The 25,578-nt window shown below is 41.4% G+C and overlaps 1 protein-coding gene across 6 annotated transcripts in view; it reads right to left on the bottom strand.

The window, feature by feature from the left end:
* Positions 1-298: 298 nt before the first annotated feature.
* Positions 299-25,578, bottom strand: part of lgmn (legumain) — a 75,276-nt gene continuing 49,996 nt past the window's right edge. For all 6 annotated transcript variants that reach the window (XM_069916226.1, XM_069916223.1, XM_069916228.1 and 3 more), the window contains 8 exons: positions 25,183-25,245; positions 23,881-23,947; positions 15,838-15,956; positions 14,481-14,570; positions 6,984-7,178; positions 4,434-4,604; positions 1,121-1,188; positions 299-779 (listed from right to left, as the gene is read on the bottom strand). In XM_069916226.1, the coding sequence (XP_069772327.1) occupies positions 737-779; positions 1,121-1,188; positions 4,434-4,604; positions 6,984-7,178; positions 14,481-14,570; positions 15,838-15,956; positions 23,881-23,947; positions 25,183-25,245 (816 nt within the window). In that variant the 3' untranslated portion in view covers positions 299-736. The remainder of the gene's footprint in view (positions 780-1,120; positions 1,189-4,433; positions 4,605-6,983; positions 7,179-14,480; positions 14,571-15,837; positions 15,957-23,880; positions 23,948-25,182; positions 25,246-25,578) is intronic.

Raw genomic sequence — 25,578 nt, 5'->3', positions numbered from 1 at the left:
ACAGACCCAGGTCATTTCCCTTCAAGGGAGAATATAAACCAAGAATGATATCAAACATCCTTTCCCAACCAGAGCTTAACATAAATTTCCAAGTGGCAGAAGTTGTCAACAGCCGATTATTGCAACTCTGGGTCATTGTGGGAATTCCTCAGAGGAACCTCTGCAACCAATTCAATAATAACTTTCCCTTCCAAGACTCAAATCAAGATTAGTGTTGACCAGAATCATAAATATGCACTTTCGTAAATACAAATAGGATAATATTAAAATCAACAATAAATGAAACTTACCATGTAAATTTATTCAAAACATTTAATGATCCTGGAAGAGGCATGAATGTATACATCTGTTAATATATTTACTCCTTAAGTTTCAAATATTTTAATTGGACTAGCTAAAAGTAATAGTTCATGGATTTATACTCAATTTTAGACATACATTTGTGTACAGTCGCATTAGTAGTGGCAATTCGTGCTCACGTCATTCTAGTCATTTAAAACAAATATGAAAATTAATCAAGGAAAATAAATTTCTTTGGTACAAAGTGCATATTTCACAGAAAATTGCATTCCATCTGCAAGGCAGAGCAAATTGTGTTGTACTGAAGTAGCATGAAAACCAAACCCTACGAGAGAAATTAAGACAATTCAGGATTTTGTTCCACAGTAAACCAAGAATAGCTGTTCTATTTTCAAAACAAATAAAAATAAATCTTCTCTGTTCAGTCCAGTGCATTTTAACTTCTCACAAGGCACACTTTATCCATGGCTTGAAGAATACTGCGAAAGAAGATGCAATAGTCAGTTCAAATGGTTCCTGTTGAAAAAGCTGTTCAATCGTCAAAACAAAAGAGAAACCAGGGTTCAAGGTAGGGCAGGAGGAGGAAGGGAGATGCTCAGAAAATGAAATGTAATTGGTCACCATGTATTAGGTCTGCGTGCAATACAAATCAGTGCCTTAAGCAATCGGGACTGCATGTCGTTCCCTGACGTTCTGCTTTCAGTTGGTTTATGTACAACATTGTAATAAGGAAAATTTGCATTTACTTTGTTATGAAGCTTTCCAAACATTCAAAAGAAAGCAGTTGCAACAGAAACACTGATAAAAATCAAAACCTCACCTGTTTATTGAGAAACCTTCTTCACAAAGATTGACTAAAGCGTAAACTTGTCTCAGTGCATACTCGTTCTTTAAAAAAAAGCAAAATTAATCAAAAGTTAGAAGATCTCTGCCATTTCCTATATGGGAAATTATTAGAATAAGATAACCACAAAGAATTGCGAACCTCCACAGACCTATGGCCTTATCACCCATCAACCAAGAGTTCAGAAGTACACATCTATGATCACACTACAGACACATGACATCACATACAACCCTAAGATGTTTTTTTCCTGCAGGCCAGGTAGTATTTCTACTTATCAGTTACTGTAAACTGAACTTAAATACGAACAAACTGCAATACAGAAATAAAATATTCAGTAATAAATAATTGGCAAAGTAAGTCTTTAAATGAGTCTCTAATGGAGCCTGTTGTTTTAAGAATCTGATGGTAGAGGAGCAGCAACTTTTCCTGTACCTAGTGGTTTGAGTCTTGAGCCGTGATGGCAGCAGCAAAAACAGAGCACGTCCGGGCTGGTGTGTATCCTTGATGATTGCTGCTGCTCTTTGATGACAGGGTTCTATACAGATGATCTTGATGGTGGGGAGTTTTGCCTGTGATGTACAAGGCTGCATCCACTACCTTTTGCAGGGCTTTCCACTCAGAGGTATTGGTGCTCCCATACCAGGCTGTGATGCTGGCAGTCAGCAGTTTCCACTACATCTGTACATACCAAACGTCTGCAAACTCCCAAGGAAGTAGAGGCACTGACATGCTTTCTTCACAATGACATTAGTATAAGGGGTCCAGGAAAGGTCCTCCAAGATAGTGACTCCCAGGAATTTAAACTTGCTCACCCTCTCCACCTCTGATCTCCTAAATGATCTCTGGATCATACACTTCTGGGCTTCCCTTCCTAAAGTCTGTAGTTAGCTCCTTGGTTTTGGTAATGTTGAGTGCAACGTTGTTGTTAGTCCACCATTCAGCCAAGTTTTCAATCTCCCTCCTGTTTGCTAGCTCATCATTGTTTAGGATTGTTGTGGCATGTTCCTAAAACTGCACAAAACAATGCAATTAGGAAGCATGATTAAATGCTAGCTTCAACTTCAAAGGTTCATTTTATAAAGTGTTAAAAAGAATGGGAATATTTTTCACATTATTTCCTCTTGGCACAGATTAGAACTACACATTGTTTGAGTGCAGATGTCATCCAGTTCTCCAGCTACATTATTTTTGCTGACAAATATGTCTTTGTCAGGAAGGAACAAACTAGGATCAGAATTTATTGTCTCGAAATTTGCTGGTTTGTGCCACCGTTACAGATGCAAAATTGCTATACATTACATTTTTAAAATAGTTCATATTAATAAATTAGTCCAATAGAAAAGTGAGATAATGTCTATGGTTCATTGTCCATTTAGAAATCTGATGCCAGAGGGGAAGAAGCAGTTTTTGAACCAGTGGGTGTCCTCTGTACCTCCTTCTTGATGGTAGCAGTGAGAAGACATGGCCTGGGTGCTGAGGGTAGAGGCTGGTTTCTTGAGACATCGCATCTTGGAGATGTCCTTGATGGAGTGAGACTAATGCCCATGATGCACTGGCCAAGTTCACAACTCCGTAGTCATTTCCTGTCCTGTGCATTGGCACCTCCATACCAGATAGTGATGCAACCAGTCAGAATGCTCTCCATGGTACACCTGTTAAAAAAAATTTCCAAGAGTCTTTGATAACACGGCAAATGTCCTCAAACTCTTCACGAAATATAGCCGCTGGCAAGCCTTCTTCATGATTGCGTCGATATGGATAGATGTTCAGAAATGCTGTCAGCCAGCAATTTGAAGTTCTTAACCCCTTCCACTGCTGACCCCTTGATGAGGACTGGTTTGTGTTTTCCTGATTTCCTTCTCCTGCAGTCCACAATCAATTCCTCAGTTTTGCTAACGTTGAATGCAAGGCTGTTGTTGCGACACCACTGAACTACCAGGAACTAATCTATTTCACTCCTGCACACTCTCTCGTTACAGTCTGCAATCCTGCCAAAAAATCGTGGGATCAACCATGAATTTGTAGATGGCTTTTGAATTCTGCCTAGCCACACATTCTGTAGACCAGTGTAGAGGTATAGAGCACGTATCCTTGAGGTGCACTGGTGTTGATCGTCAATTGTTTCCGATTCATACTGACTGTGGTATTCCAATGAGGAAGTCAAGGATCAAGTTGCAGAGGCTCAGGTTTTGAAACATGTTAGCCAGTACAGAGGGTATGATAGCTTTGAAATCTGACCTACAGTCGATGAAAAGCAGCCTGATGTATGTGTTGCTGTTGTGTAGGAGATCCAGGGCTGGGTGGGAGTGACACCAATTAAGTCTTTAGCCAAAAATTCATTTACTAACAATAGAATTAATATCAATGATCTGTGGTGAACAGATTTAAAATCAATTAAGGACTTGCATGCAACACCTTTGCTTGTACAATTCCTTGGGAGATCCAGTGCAAGTCTAATAGTGCAATCAAGTTTTTAAAATGCTGGAAACCTAGCTCTCAAATAGCAAGTTCCCACAAATTGTTTATGAAGGTGACTAAAGGATACATCATGGGGAAAATATCTTCCACTTCAAAATTCAACAACAGATGGCTTGACATCTCAGTCTAAGCTGGCATTGCTAATAATAAAACATCCCCAAATCTGATCTGAAGAGCTAGTCCAGATCTATGTTCTCTACAAAGTTATAGTTGACAGTCCATTCCAAAGCAAATCCCACCTACAAAACTTGATAGACACCTGGCTTAGCCATAACCCCTGCTTGGACAACAGTCAAACCTATCCACAGGTGCTTTGGATTCATAAAATTTAAATTGAATTAAGCCAATTAAAATCTCAATGAGGAATATTGAATTTTTTTTTAAAAAGCACAAGTGGACCATGAAAGTGAAAGTAAGTGTGTGCTTCTCTTATCCTTGTGGCTGCTTTCCTCCGTTCAGATGGGTTGGCTCATGGTTTAATCTGGCACAAGGTTAGCAGGCAGATTCCCCATCACCATAGCTCAGAAAACAGTTGGCCCAGAGATCAATGACAGAACTTGTCAGTAATTTCAGTACATTTGCACCGACTAAAATAATTAAAAAGGCACCAGTTTAGTGAAAAGATGACTCATCAATTTCCCCTCACAATCTTTTTAACCACCATTCTGCATATCAGCAAGCAAAAAAAAAGGAAATTCTGGTGGATACATCCTTAAATCTAGATTACAGACTGGTGCCCAAGTAAAGCACGTGGCTGGATTCTTTTACAAAAAGGTATTTTTCCCCAATGGAATTGTTGTATATTTACCAGTGGTATGTGCCAATTGAAGCAGCGAGTTTTGAAGTGGTAAGTGGCAGCTCGATAGCAAAGGTGATTGTGAATCTGACTTCGAAAATTTAGAATCTGAGCTGTTTGTTCCACAGATTCTGTAACAATGGAAACAATCTTCTCCATAGACTCCCGAATTATTCTTCTCCTCTGCAAGAGAACAGATGCACTGGTGAAAAAGTAGTATTGTCCAAAAAAAAAGTACATAAATATGGATAGTTTTTCCAGTGGCCACAGCAGAATTACCACTACTCGGTAGTGCAAAAAATAAACTGCACACAGCATAAACAATCAAAAGAACTGAAAACAGATAATGAAAATAAACAAACTGATTGATTTTCTTTGCTTTCCCTGTATTGCACAAAGTGCACAAGTAAGAGTCCATAAATGAGACTCTGATTGAGATTGTTGAGGAGTAGCAACTGTTTCTGAACTTGGTGGTGTGAGTCTTGTGGTTCCTATACCTTTTTCTTGATGGCAACAGCGAAAAAAGAGCATGTGCTGGTTCTTTGTTGACTGCTTCTGCCCTCGGATGGCAGTGTTCCCTATAGATGTAATTAGTGGGGAGAGATTGTGCTGGGCTGTGTCCACTACCTTTTCGAGGGCTTTACACTCAGGGGTATTGGTGTCTCCATACCAGACCATGATGCAGCTGGTCAACACACTTTCCACCACACATCTGTAGAAATTTGCCAGGGTTTCTGATGTCATACCAAACCTCCACAAACTCCTGAGGAAGTAGAGGCCCTGACATGACTGTTCATGATGCCATTGGTGTGTTGGGTCCAGGAAAGATCATCCAAGATAGCGATTTCCACCTCTCATCCCCCAATAATCACTGGATCATACACCTCTGGCTTTCCTTTCCTGAAGTCAACAATCAGCTCCTTACTTTTGGTGATATTGAGTTCAAGGTTGTTGTTGGTGCACCATTCAGTCAAGTTTTCAATCTCCATCCTGTAGGCTGACTCATGTCTTTCTTTTCTCCCCCCCAATGCCTCCCCTTTTCTCCCCCCATGCCTCCCCTTTTCTCCCCCCATGCCTCCCCTTTTCTCCCCCCATGCCTCCCCTTTTCTCCCCCCATGCCTCCCCTTTTCTCCCCCCATGCCTCCCCTTTTCTCCCCCCATGCCTCCCCTTTTCTCCCCCCATGCCTCCCCTTTTCTCCCCCCATGCCTCCCCTTTTCTCCCCCCATGCCTCCCCTTTTCTCCCCCCATGCCTCCCCTTTTCTCCCCCCATGCCTCCCCTTTTCTCCCCCCATGCCTCCCCTTTTCTCCCCCCATGCCTCCCCTTTTCTCCCCCCATGCCTCCCCTTTTCTCCCCCCATGCCTCCCCTTTTCTCCCCCCATGCCTCCCCTTTTCTCCCCCATGCCTCCCCTTTTCTCCCCCCATGCCTCCCCTTTTCTCCCCCATGCCTCCCCTTTTCTCCCCCCATGCCTCCCCTTTTCTCCCCTCATGCCTCCCCTTTTCTCCCCCCATGCCTCCCCTTTCCCCCCATGCCTCCCCTTTTCCCCCCCATGCCTCCCCTTTCCCCCCATGCCTCCCCTTTTCCCCATGCCTCCCTTTTCCCCACATGCCTCCCCTTTCCCCCCATGCCTCCCCTTTTCCCCCCCATGCCTCCCCTTTCCCCCCCATGCCTCCCCTTTTCCCCCCATGCCTCCCCTTTTCCCCCCCATGCCTCCCCTTTCCCCCCCCATGCCTCCCCTTTCAAACAAATGACCCAAAAAAGATCTTTTGAAATTATATTATTTCAAAGAAGAACAAACTACTGAAGTTTCAACACTTATCTTTACTTACCTTTTAGCTAAGGTCACCAGCCTCTTTCAAATAACTGGAACTCCAATGGATGGCTAAGGAACCAAATACATCAGTTCAGCCATGTCTCAAACTCTCTGGGCTTGCTATGATTCCAGGGGCAGAGCAAAGAGGCTTAATGCAGATTCCAGATTTATCGTCTTGGAAAATGGACCCTTCTGCCATGTGATCTACAGCTTGCGAGCAATTTTACAACCGAATACCAAAGCAAACTCCACAATTCAACCAAACAGCTTAATAGAGTAGTCAAAACACAGAACTCAGTCAGGGTCACAGTATCTCTTCCCTTTTCCCTGTCTCCTTCACAGAGCCAAGATCAATTCTCACCATTCCCCTTACCCTATCCAATTAATCGGTTGTCTGTTGGCCTGTACTCCTCCCCCTCCCATTCTTCTCTCTTTCTTTCCTCAGATTTTAATTCAGACACGAGGGTATTTTTTTAAAAAACTACCTTGAGGAAGGCCTCAGGCCCAAGATGTCAGTAATACATCTTTACCTCTATGGGCACTGCGAAACCAGCTGAGTTCCTCCAGCATTTGTGTTCTAACTACAATCACAGTGTTGCAGACTTTCATGTTTCATTCCACCTTAATAGAGTAGCACTGCTATTCATTGCAAATAAAAGATTATCACATGAGACTATGAACATCAAGCCTTCATCTGAGAAAGTAATAAAAATGGCTGTGCACAGTTGAAGTTAGTGTACCATGCTCACCTCCAGATGCTCATTGATCTCAGACAGAAGTTTCTGAGCCGCCACAAGGTCATTTGTTGACATATACTTGCGTTTAAGAATAGCAAGGGGAACATCAGGACTTGGTACTGCATCTACAATGTCAACTGGAGGATTCATGCTGGCAGATGCCTTCTTAGACCCCTGGAATGCACTCAGTTTCATATGGGAAAGTGTCTGGAGAGAAAAAAGTATATACATATTTTTTTAATATAAAGAATCCATGGTTTAATATTACCATTAATATTTTTTTCTCTTTCATCAATGACAGTTTTGATCAGTGCCTTGGAGTCAGAAGGCAAGAGTTCCAACCCAATTGTAACAGTGGCTAATAGTACTCAAAGAGGGCAAATTGACAGCTCACAGTTTAATATATTTTGTCCATGAACTACTCCTTGCAGACGATGCCGCTTTAGTTGCCCATTCAGAGCCAGCTCTTCAGCGCTTGACGTCCTGTTTTGCAGAAACTGCCAAAATGTTTGGCCTGGAAGTCAGCCTGAAGAAAACTGAGGTCCTCCATCAGCCAGCTCCCCACCATGACTACCAGCCCCCCCACATCTCCATCGGGCACACAGAACTCAAAACAATCAACCAGTTTACCTATCTCGGCTGCACCATTTCATTGGATGCAAGGATCGACAACGAGATAGACAACAGACTCGCCAAGGCAAATAGCGCCTTTGGAAGACTACACAAAAGAGTCTGGAAAAACAACCAACTGAAAAACCTCACAAAGATTAGTGTATACAGAGCCGTTGTCATACCCACACTCCTGTTCGGCTCCGAATCATGGGTCCTCTACCGGCATCACCTACGGCTCCTAGAACGCTTCCACCAGCGTTGTCTCCGCTCCATCCTCAACATTCATTGGAGCGACTTCATCCCTAACATCGAAGTACTCGAGATGGCAGAGGCCGACAGCATCGAATCTACGCTGCTGAAGATCCAACTGCGCTGGGTAGGTCACGTCTCCAGAATGGAGGACCATCACCTTCCCAAGATCGTGTTATATGGCGAGCTCTCCACTGGCCACCGAGACAGAGGTGCACCAAAGAAGAGGAACAAGGACTGCCTAAAGAAATCTCTTGGTGCCTGCCACATTGACCACCGCCAGTGGGCTGATATCGCCTCAAACCGTGCATCTTGGCGCCTCACAGTTCGGCGGGCAGCAACCTCCTTTGAAGAAGACCGCAGAGCCCACCTCACTGACAAAAGACAAAGGAGGAAAAACCCAACACCCAACCCCAACCAACCAATTTTCCCCTGCAACCGCTGCAACCGTGTCTGCCTGTCCCGCATCGGACTTGTCAGCCACAAACGAGCCTGCAGCTGACGTGGACGTTACCCCTCCATAAATCTTCTTCCGAAGCCAAGCCAAAGAAAGAAAGAAGAAGAAGAATCTGATAGAGAAAATAAGGATTTAAAAGCAAAGAACAATGACAGCAAAGCTAATTTCTTTAGAAAATTGCAGCATGAAGGATAATTACACATAAACTGTACCCATTTGGCCCATTACCAGAGGGAGAAGAAGAATGGACAATGTTTTGGATCTGAACCCTTCAACGAGGTTCAGACACAAAACACTGACAATTCTTCTACTACAGATTCTACTTGACCCACTGAGAACTGCAGCAGATTGATTTTTTTGCTCCATGCAGGACCTGGTTAGATTCAGAAGGCATAAACGAAGTAACAATTGGGAGTCACATGATAAGTGGCCGGTCGGGAAAACCAGCCCTCTCCAGGAAAATAGGAAAAAAGTTAGGAAAAAGCAGAGCGTAACAAAAATAAAATATAAGAAATAGAAGATAAAGATACAGAGAATAGAAAGAAGATGGCTTCCAAGAAGGAGAAAGTAAGAACAATTGGAAAAAAAGTAGAAAAGTCACTGGAGAAGAAAGAAGAAGGCCTTACCTGCAAGAAGGAACAAGGTGCTGTGGTGGAAACGAGCACCCGACCCTTGAGGTCAGTGCCTGCCCTGTGGAGTCACGACTCCAAAATTGGTGGACTACAAAATTGGCTCTCGGAGCCAAACAAAAGTGTGCAAAAGGGTGGCGCAGCAGAGGAGTGGGCTGTCACAGCGTGAACAGCTGAGGGACGCCCGACACCAGGGCTCTCAGCTGGAGGACGAGGAACACAGCAGAAGAGGGAGCGATGAAACAGACGTGGGAGATAAACGGAGGGATGACCGACAAGAAGACCAACGTCAGGAAGCACAACAGATGAGCAGCCCAGCAAGAAGAGGCCCAGCAAGAAGAGGCCCAGCAAGAAGAGGCCCAGCAAGAAGAGGCCCAGCAAGAAGAGGCCCAGCAAGAAGAGGCCCAGCAAGAAGAGGCCCAGCAAGAAGAGGCCCAGCAAGAAGAGGCCCAGCAAGAAGAGGCCCAGCAAGAAGAGGCCCAGCAAGAAGAGGCCCAGCAAGAAGAGGCCCAGCAAGAAGAGGCCCAGCAAGAAGAGGCCCAGCAAGAAGAGGCCCAGCAAGAAGAGGCCCAGCAAGAAGAGGCCCAGCAAGAAGAGGCCCAGCAAGAAGAGGCCCAGCAAGAAGAGGCCCAGCAAGAAGAGGCCCAGCAAGAAGAGGCCCAGCAAGAAGAGGCCCAGCAAGAAGAGGCCCAGCAAGAAGAGGCCCAGCAAGAAGAGGCCCAGCAAGAAGAGGCCCAGCAAGAAGAGGCCCAGCAAGAAGAGGCCCAGCAAGAAGAGGCCCAGCAAGAAGAGGCCCAGCAAGAAGAGGCCCAGCAAGAAGAGGCCCAGCAAGAAGAGGCCCAGCAAGAAGAGGCCCAGCAAGAAGAGGCCCAGCAAGAAGAGGCCCAGCAAGAAGAGGCCCAGCAAGAAGAGGCCCAGCAAGAAGAGGCCCAGCAAGAAGAGGCCCAGCAAGAAGAGGCCCAGCAAGAAGAGGCCCAGCAAGAAGAGGCCCAGCAAGAAGAGGCCCAGCAAGAAGAGGCCCAGCAAGAAGAGGCCCGACAAAGCGATACAAGCAGCTCATTAGGGAAAACAGAAGAAAGACAGACATAAAGAAGAGAAGATGACACAAACACAGGTACAGACACAGAAGAAGAGGAAGAAGACCAAGATCTTCACAGAGAAAGAAGATAAAACTGATGGACAAAGAGAAATAAAAGGTAAAACTAATGAACAGAATAGAGATAGTTTTTTTTTGAAGAACAAATGAGATCAGGGAAAAGAATGGTTATCGTTAGAATTTAATGCAATTAAAAGGAAAATGAAAAGAACAGAAGATAAAATGCAAAGTTTAGAACTGGTAATGACAGAAATAGGGAAAAGAGTAGAGAAAGTGGAAGAGTGGGAAACAGCTGTAGAAATGGAAGTAAATGACTTGAGAAAAATTGGAAGAAAGTGACAAAAAAAGTTGTTATCTCAGAAAATTGATATGTTGGAAAATTATAGTAGGCGCATAAAAATAGTGGGCCTGAAGGAGGGTGAAGAAGGCACAGACATGAAGGAATTTATAAAAGAATGGATCCTGAAGGTCCTGGGAACGACAGAAATGCAGGAAGAAATGGAAATAGAAAGGGCACACAGAGCATTAGCTCCAAAACCATAGGCACATCAAAAACCAAGATCCATCTTAGTAAAATTTGAGACACACAAGAGAAAATATACTAGAACAGGCAAGGAATAAAGTTAGAGAAGATAATAAACCATTGGAATACAAGGGGCAAAAATTTTTTTTTTTTTTACCCAGACATAAGTTTTGAACTCTTAAAGAGGAGGAAGGAATTTAATACAGCAAAATCAATTTTATGGGAAAAAGGTTACAAATTCATGTTAAGATATCCAGTCGTGCTTAAAATATTTATACCCGGGGAGCAAAACAGACTGTTCTCGGATCCAGAGAAAGTGCAAGAATTCGCACAATGTTTGCAATACAGGAGAAGAGATGAAAGGATGTAACAAGAATTATGAATGTAAAAACAATGTATATGTAATGAACTAAAGAGGGAAAAGAGAAGGGAAGAAAGGGAGTAAGGGGGGAAAAAAAGTTTTTTTTAAAAAAACACATATAACAAAGAAGTGTTTTCTGGAGAGGGCTGGGTAGAGAGAATAATCATCACCGCAAAATCAGTTGACACTGCGAACAAGATCGCAATCCAAATGAAAAGGGGAGTTGTGGTTGCCCGTCAAGGGATATGGGGCAACTCGGTGGGGGGGGGGGGAGGAGGGAAGAATTTTGGGGTTAAGGTATTAGTGGATGTGGGAACTGTGGGGGTACTTTATGTCTTAAATGTGTTGTCATACATTAAGTGTAATAAGAGAAAACTAAGATGAAAATGGGGAAATGGGGGATTGAGGTGGCAAAGAGGTGGAAAAGTGGTGTATGCAAGATATAAGATGGCCATGTTGAACTATATGACTATAAACATTAATGGAATACATAACCAAATTAAAAGGAAGAGGCTACTAAATTTATTGAAGGAGGAAAAAAATAGATATAGGATTTGTGCAGGAAACGCACCTAACTGAAGCGGAACATAAACTAAAGATAGACTGGGTAGGACACGTAACGGCAGCATCCTATAATTCAAAAGCTAGAGGTGTAGCCATACTAGTTAACAAAAATGTACCAATCAAAATAGAGGAGGAAACAATAGATCCGGCAGGGAGGTATGCAATGATAAAAGTGTCAGATATATTCAGAATTTTGGAATTTGCTCAATATATATGCACCTAACGAGGAGAATCAAAAGTTTATGCAGATATTTTTTTGAAGATTGCAGACACACAAGGAAATATATTGATAGGAGGGGATTTTAACCTTAATTTGGACCCAATGTTCGATAAAACTGGACAAAAGACAAGTAAAAAGAATAAAGTAGCCAAATCTATGGTTAAATCAATACAGGAAATGAAACTTATGGAGGAGGTAACACCTAAAAGAGAAGGAATTTTCATATTATTCGAGTAGGCACAAAACTTACTCAAGGATTGATATGTTTTTGTTGTCAGCCCATATTCAAGGGAGAGTTAGAAAAACTGAGTATAAAGCTAGACTACTATCAGATCATTCACCCCTGTTATTAGCAATAGAACTGGAGGACATCCCACCAAGAGCATATAGATGGAGGTTAAACTCCATGCTACTTAAAAGACAGGAATTCAGAGAGTTTATTGAACGCCAAATTAAAACATATTTTGAAATAAACACAGAATCAATGAAAGACAAATTTATATTATGGGATGCAATGAAAGCATTAATTAGAGGGCAGATAATAAGTTATGTAACTAAGATGAAAAAGGACTACAATCGAGAAATAGAGCAGTTGGAATGGGAGATAGTAAGTACAGAAAAGGAATTAGTAAAAAGGGGTGATACAATGAAAAGGAGAGAATTGGCAGACCAAAAAATTAAATATGAAACATTACAAGCGTACAAGGTGGAGAAGAACATAATGAAAACGAAGCAAAAGTATTACGAACTGGGAGAAAAAACACATAAAATATTAGCCTGGCAACTTAAAACAGAACGATACTGGCATCAAGGAAAAAAGATAAAACAAATTACATATAACGCAACAGAGATTAATGAAAATTTTAAGAAATTTTATGGACAATTGTATCAAACTGAGAGCGAGGGGAAAGATGATGAAATAGAGGAATTTTTAGCTAAAATTGGACTGCCAAAATTGCAAGAAGAGGAACAAAACAAATTAATAAAACCATTTGAAATAGAGAAGTACAGGATATATTTAAAAAACTGCCGAACAATACAACACCAGGAGAGGATGGATTTCCAATAGAATTTTATAAAACATTTAAATAATTATTAATTCCTCCCCTCCTGAAAATAATGAACCAGATAGAAGAAACACAAAATTTACCAGATTAATGTAAGACAGCAATAATTACAGTAATACCAAAGACTGGGAAGGACCCATTAACACCAGCATCATGTAGACCAACATCTCTACTTAACTCAGACTATAAGATAATAGCAAAATTATTAGCTAACTACCTAAAATAGTAAAACAAGATCAAAGTGGATTTATTATGAAAAGACAAACAGCGGACAATGTCTGTAAACTTATTAATCTAATCCACGCAGTTCAAGGAAATAAGAAACCAACAGTGGCTGTTGCTCTAGACGCAGAAAAAGCCTCTGACAGAGTAGAGTGGAACTATTTATTTAAAGTATTACAAAAGTTCAATCTACCAGAAAAATATATGAATTGGATTAAAGCATTGTATAATGGACCGTTGGCGAAGGTAGCAGTAAATGGATATGTATCGAGTCACTTTAAATTAAGTAGGTCAACTAGACAGGGATGTCCACTATCTCCCTCATTGTTTGCCTTACCAATAGAACCTTTGGCAGAACTGACAAGAATAGAAAATAAAATAAAAGGGATAAAAATAAAGGAGTATAAAATCAGCTTATTTTCAGATGACATCATAGTATACCGAACAGAACCAGAGGTATCAGTAAAAGAATTACATAAGAAATTGGAGAAATATCGGGGTACAAGATCAATGCAAATAAAAGTGAAGTGATGCCAATGAGTAACACAGACTATACAGAATTTTAAAAAACAATCACCATTTAAATGGCAAGCACAAGCAATCTGATACCTTGGGATCAGGTTAGATAATAACTTAAGCCACTTGTACAAATTAAATTATCAGCCACTAATAAAGAAATTGAAGGAAGACTTGGAACATTAGAAAGAATTACCGCTAACATTGATAGGGAGGGTAAACTGCATTAAAATGAATGTGTTCCCAAGGATACAATACTTATTTCAAATGTTACCAATTCCTTTAACAAAAAAATTCTTCAACAAACTAAAGAGAATAATAAGGAAATTCTTGTGGAAAGGGAGGAAACCAAGGGTAGCATTAGATAAATTAGCAGAGAGGTATAATCAAGGTGGTTTGCAGTTACCAAATTTTAGAAATTATTATAGAGCCACACAATCCCAAAGCTCACCCCAACTCTCAACTGCCCGTTTTAATAAAATATGAATGTTTGAATTTGCACAACATCTCCCACTTCGGAAATTTTTTGAATACTTAGCTTCAAAGACAACTGGATTTTCTTAAGCTGTACTTTAAAATTTTTACCTTTGCAGCAAAAAAAACCATTGAAAGGAGGAATGAAAGAGTCACACTGCACAGAAACAGACTTTTCCCACTAAGCTCATTTTCACATTGATGAACGCCTCAAACCCAAACCATTGGTTGTGTAATTATATCTTTGCTAATATAAATTACACTGTTTGACCTGCTGTGTTTCTCCAGGATTGTGGTTTTACCTCACCAAGTTCATGCTGACCATCAATCACTGATTTACATAAACATTACACTAATACCATCATGCGATAGCTTGGTGAGGGGGAGAAAAAAGTGGAAAACCCAACCCCTCTTTAATTTAGTAATTACCTCAAAAGCAGCATGTTCATCGCCCCAGGTTCCCCTTTCAAAAGGAATGGAACAAGGCGGTCACTGCAGGCCATAAAAGTGAAATCTTACCAGATTTCCATACTCTTGCACATGACTGGTGTTGGTTCTTTTCTTTACAATTTTAAATTGCTGATGCAATGATTCTTTTCTCAGGTCCTCCTTAAAAGATAAAGGTGACATGAATGGAACCTCTACAATATTAGCTCTGAACGCAAATAAGGGTCAGTAGATCAAATTCACTTTGGGTAGGTGAAGCATGGCAGAATTCAGGCATCAAATAGAAACCCATAAATTTACATGCACACAACACAGATGTACAACTCCTGTTCAAGCAACCAGCAAAAAGGAAAATAAATAGGTATAAAATACAGAAGTTTAAAATTGACACGCCTTGCTGTTCGTTGGCCGATCACCGCAATCTCAAGCAACCAGAAAATTTGCTTATTCAGCATCTACCAATCTCCATGGGTGCCAGATACCAGGGGTTTGACTGTACAATATAACAAGTACAAGAAACTGCAATCAGTTACACTCTAACATTCAACTGGCTTACAAACTTTGAGTTAAGGCAATTAATCTATCAAAATATTTTCAGCATAGGGATTCAGATTTGACAGTAAGACAAATACAATTTGCTTTTCTTACTTGCAATGTATGCTGCTCAACCATCAGGTACACAAAATTGATATCAATAATATATGCACCACCGGGTTAGTTCCTTATATTTCAGCAGCTGATCAATGTTTATTCTAGAATGCAGAGAAATGGATTGGAGGTCAATCCACAGGACCACAAGAGTGGCAGAAAGGATCACTGGAATCTCCCTTCTTTCCACCCCTCCCCAAATCGAGGTGATCTATTGGGATCGCAGTCTGAACAGGGCATGGAAAATCAGAGCACCCTTTCCACCCTGCACACGGCATCTTTCAGCTGCTCTCATCAGGATCGAGATGCAGGAGTATCAGAGCTGGCACCACCAGGCCGAGGAACAGCTTCTCCCCACGGACAGTGAGAATGCTGAACGACCAAAGGAACTGCTCACAGTAGCCATTTGAGACTCTCATATTCATAAAATTATATTTATTTTTACAGATGAAATACTGGTCCTGCATATGTATTGTTTGTCTACATGTGTGTCACATCTGGTTGTATGTCTGTTGGTTTTGCACCGAGGACCAGAGAACGCGGTTTCATCAGTTTGCACTCAAAATCAAATGACAGCAAACTTGACAAATTTTGCGTTAGATCACAATTTTTTTTTTAAAAAATGCTGCAAAACTAACATTACAAGGAATTAGTTCAGTGGGTCAGAAACCGTGGTGGATAGAGACGAGATCTCCCATGCCGAACAGCAAGGCACCTGAACGAATCAACTGCAACCAAAACAAATACAGTAGCAAGTTTATTTTTATCATTTCCTACATACCTGGTCAGAGTCTTCCATCCACACAACACTGTACACATCACCCAAATAGGTGTCTCTAAGCTCATCGTAATAACAAGCGTAAGAGGATTCCTCTGGATTGGCAGCAGTAGTGGCAAACACTGAAATTAAAGAGGCAGATTTCAATAAACCAGAGAATAAAAGAGTCAAGACAATGGTGGTCAGAGTTAAACTGTTAAATTTCCTTTTCTAGCAAATGACGATGACATTAAAATTTAGAGTACACAAATGTTCCAAGACATCCCAAGATGCCACGCTATGACTCAAACGAATAAAATACTTACTACTGAAATACATGAGATATCATACTCCTTATATAATAGGAGGTCCATTTATACTATAACTTTAAATGTAGAAAGGGGCCAAGTTACTTCAAGAAGAAATAATCCTCAAGCATTAATCTGGAACACAACAGATGCATCAAAGGAGGAAATTCAGAAAGAAAAGAATTACAAATGGCAGCTATTTGCATTCTTTAATGTATTTTTGTGGCCAGACTTCTGAAGTGTGTAACAATGTCACTGGAAGTCTTCATCAGCAATTGTCAAGGGGGAAAACAGTTAATTATCAGAACACACCAGGCTGGAAGAGACAGCAGAGGGCCAAGGGGGTGTTGACATATGTAAATAAAGGTAGGTCTTGATACCGTGCAGATTAAGACCCAAGGTATGCAGAAGGTAAGTGGCTATATTGAGAGAAAATGAAGGCTATAGTTTTAGAACAAGTTGGAAAAGTCAACAATAAAAATATTGTAACTGAGGGTGGATGGTGGGGAAAGAGAGAATGGGTAGAAATTTACAAGTCAAATCCGAGACAAATTCTCTGGGTGGCAAGGTTAGCACAATACTATTATAGCACCAGTGACCTTGGTTCAAATCTGGTACTGTCTCCCAGGGCCTATGTGGGTTTCCTCCAGGACCTCCAGTTTTCTCCAACCCTTCAAAATGTTCAGGGGTTGTAGGTTAATTGGGTGCAGCGAGGTGTCATGGGCTCGTGGGCTGGAAGGGTGTGTTACCACACTGCATGTCTAAATTTTTAAAATTTAATTTAAATAAGATTTCAAATCTATTTGAATAAAATGGGGCTTAGTGATCCAAAGGAATTTTTGGAGTATTGGGTTTTGTAAGGTAAAACATCATGAGATGGGAATGTGTAGGGAGTTACCCTGTACAAGGCTGTAACAAGAAGGGGAGGTGTCCTTGTACTCCTGTTAGGTAAAACATCATGAGATGGGAATGTACAGGGCTATAACAAGATGTGAATGCATCCTTGTACTTACAAGATAAGAGAGACATTGATGGATTGAGAGGCAGGAAGCTAGCAGGGAAAGGATAGCAACAGTTTTAGTCATTGGACAAGTAATGATATGATGATGTTCTAAGCACGTATCCAAGGGTATAAAAAATCACCATTTTGCTGATAACGGCAGAATGCATTCTCCGACTAACATGGTTAGTTGCAAGTGTTACAATCCGGTAATAAAGAACAAAGAACCCTGATTTCGACTCAGCCTGGTGTTTGTCTCACTCATTCATGAACAAAGCAGACCTAACATGTTCTAAGCACGTATCCAAGGGTATAAAAAATCACCATTTTGCTGATAACGGCAGAATGCATTCTCCGACTAACATGGTTAGTCGCAAGTGTTACAATCCGGTAATAAAGAACAAAGAACCCTGATTTCGACTCAGCCTGGTGTTTGTCTCACTCATTCATGAACAAAGCAGACCTAACAGTTTCACACCTTAATCACCAAACTAAACCTCTAACTGTATCTATAAAACTTTAAAAGAAATGAACAGTACAAGACAGTACATTGGCAAAGCAAGAGTGAAGAACAGGTTACTGCTGTATTTCAATGTTTCTGAATTATTCTGTACCATGAAACTATAACCTTGGTCACTCTTTGAAGTGCAAAGCAGATGCAACTTGTCCCTGGGAAAGAAAAACATTGCACCAAGGTTAATGAATAACAACCCAATTCATCTCCCATTGGAAAATAGCAAACATACAATAGAAGAATGAGAAAAATATCTTCAAGCAGATACAGCAGAAATTTAGTGGTGTGGCTATTGGCTCTTTCATGGATATAAAGGGCTCAATGGATAGAGGGGAACAGGTGGATGTTGTATTCTTGGATTGCCAGAAGGCAATGGATGAGGAGCCACACAAAAGACCTGCACAATGCAAGGAAGCAAAAAGTTATTAGCAAATATAGTGGATCAGTTTAACAATAGAAGGTAGAAAGATGGTATTAAAGGGTGGCATTCATCTAAAACGAATGCCACGACTCTCAGCACTGAAGCTGGAGTTCATGTACATGATAAGTTGGAGGAGGGGGACCAATGTGATTGCACAGAGGACACAAAAGTCTGCAGAAAGATATAATACATTTAAATGAGTGAACAAGGGTCTCACAGATGGAGTGCAATGTCAGAAAATGCAAGGTCATCCACTTTGGAACAAGAGGAAAAAGACCGCATTACTATTTAAATGATGAAAGATTGCAGCATGTTGTCCTAAAGGGAGAATGGGCTGTGCTTGTGCATAAATCACAGAAGTGTTGGATTGTAGGTAGAGTAAATAGTCAAGAAGATAAATGGAATATTGGCCTTCATTGTTAGAGGGGTTGAATTGAAGAGCAGCGAGTTTCTGCTGCAACTGTACAGGTACTGCTGAGGCCATGCCTGCAGAATTGGGCACAGTTCTGGTCTCCGTACTTGAGAAAGGATATATTGGCATTGGAAGTGTGCAAGGGAGATTCACCAGGTTGATTCTGGAGATGAGTGGAGTTTGAGACACATGGGATTGGGCTTACTGGAATGTAGAAGAATGGGAGGAGATCTTACCAAATGATACAAAATTATGAAAAGACTAGACAAGATAGAAGCAGTAAAGTAGCTTGTACTAGCAGGTGACTAGGACCAGGAGTCATAACCTCAAGATTCAGGGAAGTAGATTTAAGACAATTGAGGAGGAACTGCCAAAGTAAGCAGTAGAGTTTGCCTCATTAAATATGTTTTGAGAAAGAGTTAGATTTTTGTAAAGTAAGGGAATTAAGAGATATGGTAGAAAGGCAGGTAACAGTTGTTGAGGTATATTATATACAAATAGGTCTTTAAAAGAGATAAGATTGAGTAGGGGGTGGTTAGTGCACAGGTCACTTCACAAAACACATCTCATTTAAAATGCAAGTGCTTTGCTCAAGCCAGACAGTCCAGGTTCCGAGTGACTTTACAAAGACAATAAAAACTGCTTTGGGAAGAAGTTAAAAGGGCTGATAAGATCTTTCAGAGAAAGAGAGAGAGAAAAATAATTTCTGTGGAAGCTTATGGAAACCGCCCTTTTGAAGACGTTGTGAATTCTGAGGTCAGTCTGTTGGAAAAACCCTTGTAATCCACTCTAGCTGGGCTCGAGCGTTTCTCCTGAAATAAGGGAAACAAGAGGAAATCTGTGGTGACCTGGAAGAAGAGGTTATCATTTGGAATACCCTCATTGGGCAAGACTCTTCAGAAAAGATACTGAAGTGGCTGATCGGAGGAAATCAGTTTGCGTGTGTCCAAGGAGCAACAAATATCTCTCTCTGAAACTAATAAGAACCTTCTGGAGTGGTAACCATTTACCTGCAAGCAATAGAGACTGGTGAAGAATCATAAATGTTAAATTCTGTGCACAGTATAAGAATTGCATGATACTGGTGAACCTGGTGAGTGAGAAGTGAGATTGGATTGTGAATCAAAGAACTTTCCTGAACATATACACATTAAGTTAAGAGTAAAAGTTAAAGTTTGATTCTGTTTTTATGTTTAAAGAAAATTAAAAGCAACTTTTGTTTAAATAACCAAGTGTCTTGGTGAATTTCTATTACTGCTGATTTTTGGGGTCCTCTGGGCCCGTCACACACTGGACACTTGCACACAAGGTTGTATTTTGGGGTGCTGATCACAAAAATCTCCTTAAGATTTTCCTATCACATGGAGTTATGTTAGATACAACTTATTTTTGTGATTTCCAGTCATATTTCAAGTCTACTAATATATTGCTCACAAAGGAAGCCATTTTGGTCAGTTCAAGCATCCCTGGGCAGGCACTCAGTGCAGGTTCTATGCAACTGTTGTCTTACGCCTGGGCATGGTTAGTCAGGATAGATGCACATAGGCTATAAAAGCAGTTCACCTATACAGATGCCATGCACTACAATGATAAAGATTGAAGGCATGTTGATGTACATGTTGTGAGTCTACTTCACAATAGAATTTAGGCTCTTCAATACAGCAGAAATGCCTCGTCAATGTTGCAATAGCTGTGGTACATTCTGTTACATTTGTAGTGACTATACGCTTAAGGCTCAATGACACAGCATAATTGAACTTATTAAGAAAGCCCATGAGCTCTACTTCACCTGCAAAATTGGTGACCAAGACAAACCCTGGCTCCTCACATTTGTGGTGCAACATGAGAGCTTGTGTCCGCATCATTATGTGATTAGACATACATGATACAGTAAATTTGACATTATCTTTGTGTTCAGCTTGAAGTTGTCTATCAAAATCCACATTTTCTCCCAGGAAGCAAACATTTTGAAAAAAAATTGTTGTCCCATGTAATTTGGAGTCAAGCCGACAGCCAGATCAGATATGATCTTATTGAATGGAGGATGCTCGACAGGCCAGATGGCCTACCCCTGCTCCTATTCCTTATGCTCTTCTGTCCCAGGTTACTCTGGTCTCTTTGTAGGGAACATGCAATAGTTCTAGTCTCAGACATTACCCCCCTCCCCCACCCACCTCCCTTTCATAACTCTTTCTGGCATATAGGCTGCTATATTGGTGAACTCGACAGAATTCAAAAATGTCACAACTTTTATTGGCAATTTCAGGCATACTTTTTTTCTTAAATGAATAATTTCCAACTTCCAGATTTTCTATTTTCGGGAGAGCCAAGGCTAATGACTAACTTGAATTATACCCCCACATTCCTACAACTTTATTCCCATTCACAGCCTGTCCCTTCTCTCTCCTCTCCCCCCCCCTCTCCTCTCCCCCCCCTCTCTCCTCTCCCCCCCTCTCTCCTCTCCCCCCCTCTCTCCTCTCCCCCCTCTCTCCTCTCCCCCCTCTCTCCTCTCCCCCCCTCTCTCCACTCCCCCTCTCTCCTCTCCCACCCCTCCTCCCCCCCCTCTCCCCTCCTCCCCCCCCTCTTCTCTCCCCCCCCTCTTCTCTCCTCTCCTCTCCCTCTCCTCTCCTCTCCTCTCTCTCCTCTCCTCTCTCTCTTCTCTCCTCTCTCTCTTCTCTCCTCTCTCTCTTCTCTCCTCTCTCTCTTCTCTCCTCTCTCTCTTCTCTCCTCTCTCTCTTCTCTCCTCTCTCTCTTCTCTCCTCTCTCTCTTCTCTCCTCTCTCTCTTCTCTCCTCTCTCTCTTCTCTCCTCTCTCTCTTCTCTCCTCTCTCTCTTCTCTCCTCTCTCTCTTCTCTCCTCTCTCTCTTCTCTCCTCTCTCTCTTCTCTCCTCTCTCTCTTCTCTCCTCTCTCTCTTCTCTCCTCTCTCTCTTCTCTCCTCTCTCTCTTCTCTCCTCTCTCTCTTCTCTCCTCTCTCTCTTCTCTCCTCTCTCTCTTCTCTCCTCTCTCTCTTCTCTCCTCTCTCTCTTCTCTCCTCTCTCTCTTCTCTCCTCTCTCTCTTCTCTCCTCTCTCTCTTCTCTCCTCTCTCTCTTCTCTCCTCTCTCTCTTCTCTCCTCTCTCTCTTCTCTCCTCTCTCTCTTCTCTCCTCTCTCTCTTCTCTCCTCTCTCTCTTCTCTCCTCTCTCTCTTCTCTCCTCTCTCTCTTCTCTCCTCTCTCTCTTCTCTCCTCTCTCTCTTCTCTCCTCTCTCTCTTCTCTCCTCTCTCTCTCTTCTCTCCTCTCTCTCTCTTCTCTCCTCTCTCTCTCTTCTCTCCTCTCTCTCTCTCCTCTCTCTCTTCTCTCCTCTCTCTTCTCTCCTCTCTCTCTTCTCTCCTCTCTCTCTTCTCTCCTCTCTCTCTTCTCTCCTCTCTCTCTTCTCTCCTCTCTCTCTTCTCTCCTCTCTCTCTTCTCTCCTCTCTCTCTTCTCTCCTCTCTCTCTTCTCTCCTCTCTCTCTTCTCTCCTCTCTCTCTTCTCTCCTCTCTCTCTTCTCTCCTCTCTCTCTTCTCTCCTCTCTCTCTTCTCTCCTCTCTCTCTTCTCTCCTCTCTCTCTTCTCTCCTCTCTCTCTTCTCTCCTCTCTCTCTTCTCTCCTCTCTCTCTTCTCTCCTCTCTCTCTTCTCTCCTCTCTCTCTTCTCTCCTCTCTCTCTTCTCTCCTCTCTCTCTTCTCTCCTCTCTCTCTTCTCTCCTCTCTCTCTTCTCTCCTCTCTCTCTTCTCTCCTCTCTCTCTTCTCTCCTCTCTCTCTTCTCTCCTCTCTCTCTTCTCTCCTCTCTCTCTTCTCTCCTCTCTCTTCTCTCCTCTCTCTTCTCTCCTCTCTCTCTTCTCTCCTCTCTCTCTTCTCTCCTCTCTCTCTTCTCTCCTCTCTCTCTTCTCTCCTCTCTCTCTTCTCTCCTCTCTCTCTTCTCTCCTCTCTCTCTTCTCTCCTCTCTCTCTTCTCTCCTCTCTCTCTTCTCTCCTCTCTCTCTTCTCTCCTCTCTCTCTTCTCTCCTCTCTCTCTTCTCTCCTCTCTCTCTTCTCTCCTCTCTCTCTTCTCTCCTCTCTCTCTTCTCTCCTCTCTCTCTTCTCTCCTCTCTCTCTTCTCTCCTCTCTCTCTTCTCTCCTCTCTCTCTTCTCTCCTCTCTCTCTTCTCTCCTCTCTCTCTTCTCTCCTCTCTCTCTTCTCTCCTCTCTCTCTCTCTCTCTCTCTCTCTCTCTTCTCTCCTCTCTCTCTTCTCTCCTCTCTCTCTTCTCTCCTCTCTCCCTTCTCTCCTCTCTCCCTTCTCTCCTCTCTCCCTTCTCTCCTCTCTCTCTCTCTCTCTCCTCTCTCTCTCTCTCTCTCTCTCTCTTCTCTCTCTCTCTAGAGATGAAGGAAGAAGAGAGACAGAGAAGAAGAGAGAAATGAGAGAAGATAGATTCTCTCCTCTCTCTCTCTCTCTCTCTACTCTCTCTCTCTCTCTCTCCTCTCTCTCTCTCTCTCTCCTCTCTCTCTCTCTCTCCTCTCTCTCTCTCTCTCTCTCTCTTCTCTAGTAATAGATAGAGAGGAGAGAAGAGTGAGATGAGAGAAGAGAGTAGAGAGAGAGAAGATAGGAGAGAGAGAGAGTTAGAGAGAGAGATTAGAGATTTAGATTGAGAGATAGAGAGAGGAGTAGATGAAGAGAGAGAGTAGAGGAGAGAGAGGGAGAGAGGAGAGATAGGAGATGAGAGAGAGAGTATCTTCATCTCTCTCTGACAGAATATCTTGTCATAGATTCCTTGGTCTTGTTCATCCATCCCCCACTTTATCTATTTAAAACATCACCTCCTCATTTTCCAAGCTGATTTAATATGATTTCTCTCCCTCCACAGATACAGCCTGAAACAGTGAACACTGCCAATATTAAATATTCTTATTTCATACTTTCAGCGCCCGCAGTTTTTGATTTTCAAAGTTTATAACGTTGAAATTACAGCAAAATGAAAATGACTGCAGAAGCCTATAGAAAATGCAAACTTTACATGAATGAAGTATTGTTTTTAACTTCATGGTAATCAGGTTTCAAAAAGTCTGGACCACAGCCCTAAGCACGAATATCTTATTCAACATACAGTGAAAGCCCAGGTATCCAGAATTCAAGCAACCAACAGCCTCAAGCAATTGGAGAAAAAGGAAAATAAATAAGTAAAAAATATGTAAGTTTAAAATTGGGTCAGTTTGCCAATCCATGAACAATCAATCTGAAGCAACAGAAAATTAACTTATCTGGCATCTACTAATCCCCATATCAGAAACAGTGGGTTTTACTGTGTAGTATTTGGATAAATTAAAAAGTCAAATTAAAGATCATAAAACCATAAAAAACTTTTTTTTTACTCCGAGCTTGAAGCCTAGACTATAAATGATAAATTGCTATAACTGTCATACCATTAATGTCCTTTGGCAGGTCCACCATCATTGATCCTGACTCACAAGCTTCAATGTAAAACACCATCTGTGGAAGCAGTTTAATGGGCCATTAAATACAGGCTGCGGCAAATAAGGTTTATTACATTTCATTAACTGTTGCTCTGGATTATAGAGAGCGCCCAGGGCACTGCCCATTACCAAATTGGAAAGCAGCACAGTAACATTAGTTAGTTCCAGTTTTGAAACTAAAGAACTTGAAATAACCAGAGGTTTATTTCTAGAGGTATCCCACCATCACAACAGAACATGGCCAGCTGGAAATGCAACTTTACCACAATTAAGTGCATAACATAGTTATAGAATGTACAAGGATACAATTGCTAAAGGGTTTGAAACTAGAAATAAATATTTATGAGACCGATTCATACTAACATTTGCTTTAATTCGTCTTTCAAATGACACGAGAACAGTGATACATAACTAAAATTCAATCCGATGTTTAAAATGGAAGGGGCAGATTGTTAGCAAGAAAACTCGGGAGTGAAACCAATTAATCAAATTAAACCATAACTGTTACTAGTACCAAAAAAAAAATTAACCCGCCAAGATCTTTTCTCAGCAAAAAGAAAACTTGGACGCTTAATAATAGTTTTTGAACATTATTTTCACTTTCCCTCTGATACAACCACAGATCTAGGTCGATTCTCGAAAGATGAAATGTGTGGTGGAAATATTTATGCTATTTGGTAAATATTGCTATAATGGCTTTAAAAGAGAATGTTTACCCTCTTATACTTGCGCTTCTCTCAGCAAAAAGAAAGCAATTGCATCCATCCTCCTTTTTAGGGTTTGAAGATTAATTTAGGCAGATGGAGCTTGCATAGTGCGGAATAAATAATTAAAGGAATTACCTTGGACAAAAGGCCTGCATTGTTGAAAAGGAATGTTCTCCACAATGAAGCAATACCTCTGCAACAATCTGGGAAGCACATTTACGATGGGGCAAACTACTCTGCTGTCTTGGATTTTTTGGGATCAGTACTCCCCCCGCTGCATTATACTTTACTGTAATTGCACATTGAAATCTATCATTGCCTGCCACTTATGGATGCAGCCTAATTGCTGGCATAAATAGATTTAAAAATAGAAATTTAAATGAAAACTCTCCTCTGACAAGAACAGGCAGGTTAAAATGTCAGCATGTAGCTGAGATCGACCCTGTTGCAAAGCATATGGTTCCATCAAAACCGTGATAAGGCAAGTTTGAACCTCAAGTTTTATTCCCGTTCCTGGCCTTCTCAGCCTTAAATGTTATAATACCTTAGCGTATTTCTTGTATTTGTGCATATATCTGATGGTCCTCTGCAGATCATCAACATGAAGCTAAAAAAAAAATGCAGAATCCAGTAAGAACAATACAGAGTCAAACATTCCAAAACAAAAGCAAAATTAGAACAAGAGTATAAAAGTATTTACCCAAGTTGGTCAAACAAATGCCTCCAGCAATAAGGTTATTTGAGATTTTTTTTTAAAAACAAGGCAGGATAGAGCTGCTTATAAAGTGATAAGAGTAATTATTAGAAAGATGCAGTTACATAACTTCACAGTGCCATGAATACATGGAGGATGTCACAAGCAGTATTCATTACAACTTAATAGAGAGAAAAAAAATACAATTTGCAGTCTAGGTTTTGGGTGAGAGGGAAGAGATTTCAA

Source organism: Narcine bancroftii, chromosome 2, assembly GCF_036971445.1.
Source record: "Narcine bancroftii isolate sNarBan1 chromosome 2, sNarBan1.hap1, whole genome shotgun sequence".
Taxonomy (NCBI): domain Eukaryota; kingdom Metazoa; phylum Chordata; class Chondrichthyes; order Torpediniformes; family Narcinidae; genus Narcine; species Narcine bancroftii.
Note: the sequence above shows the minus strand (reverse complement) of the source record. Positions and strands in the feature narration are given on the sequence as shown.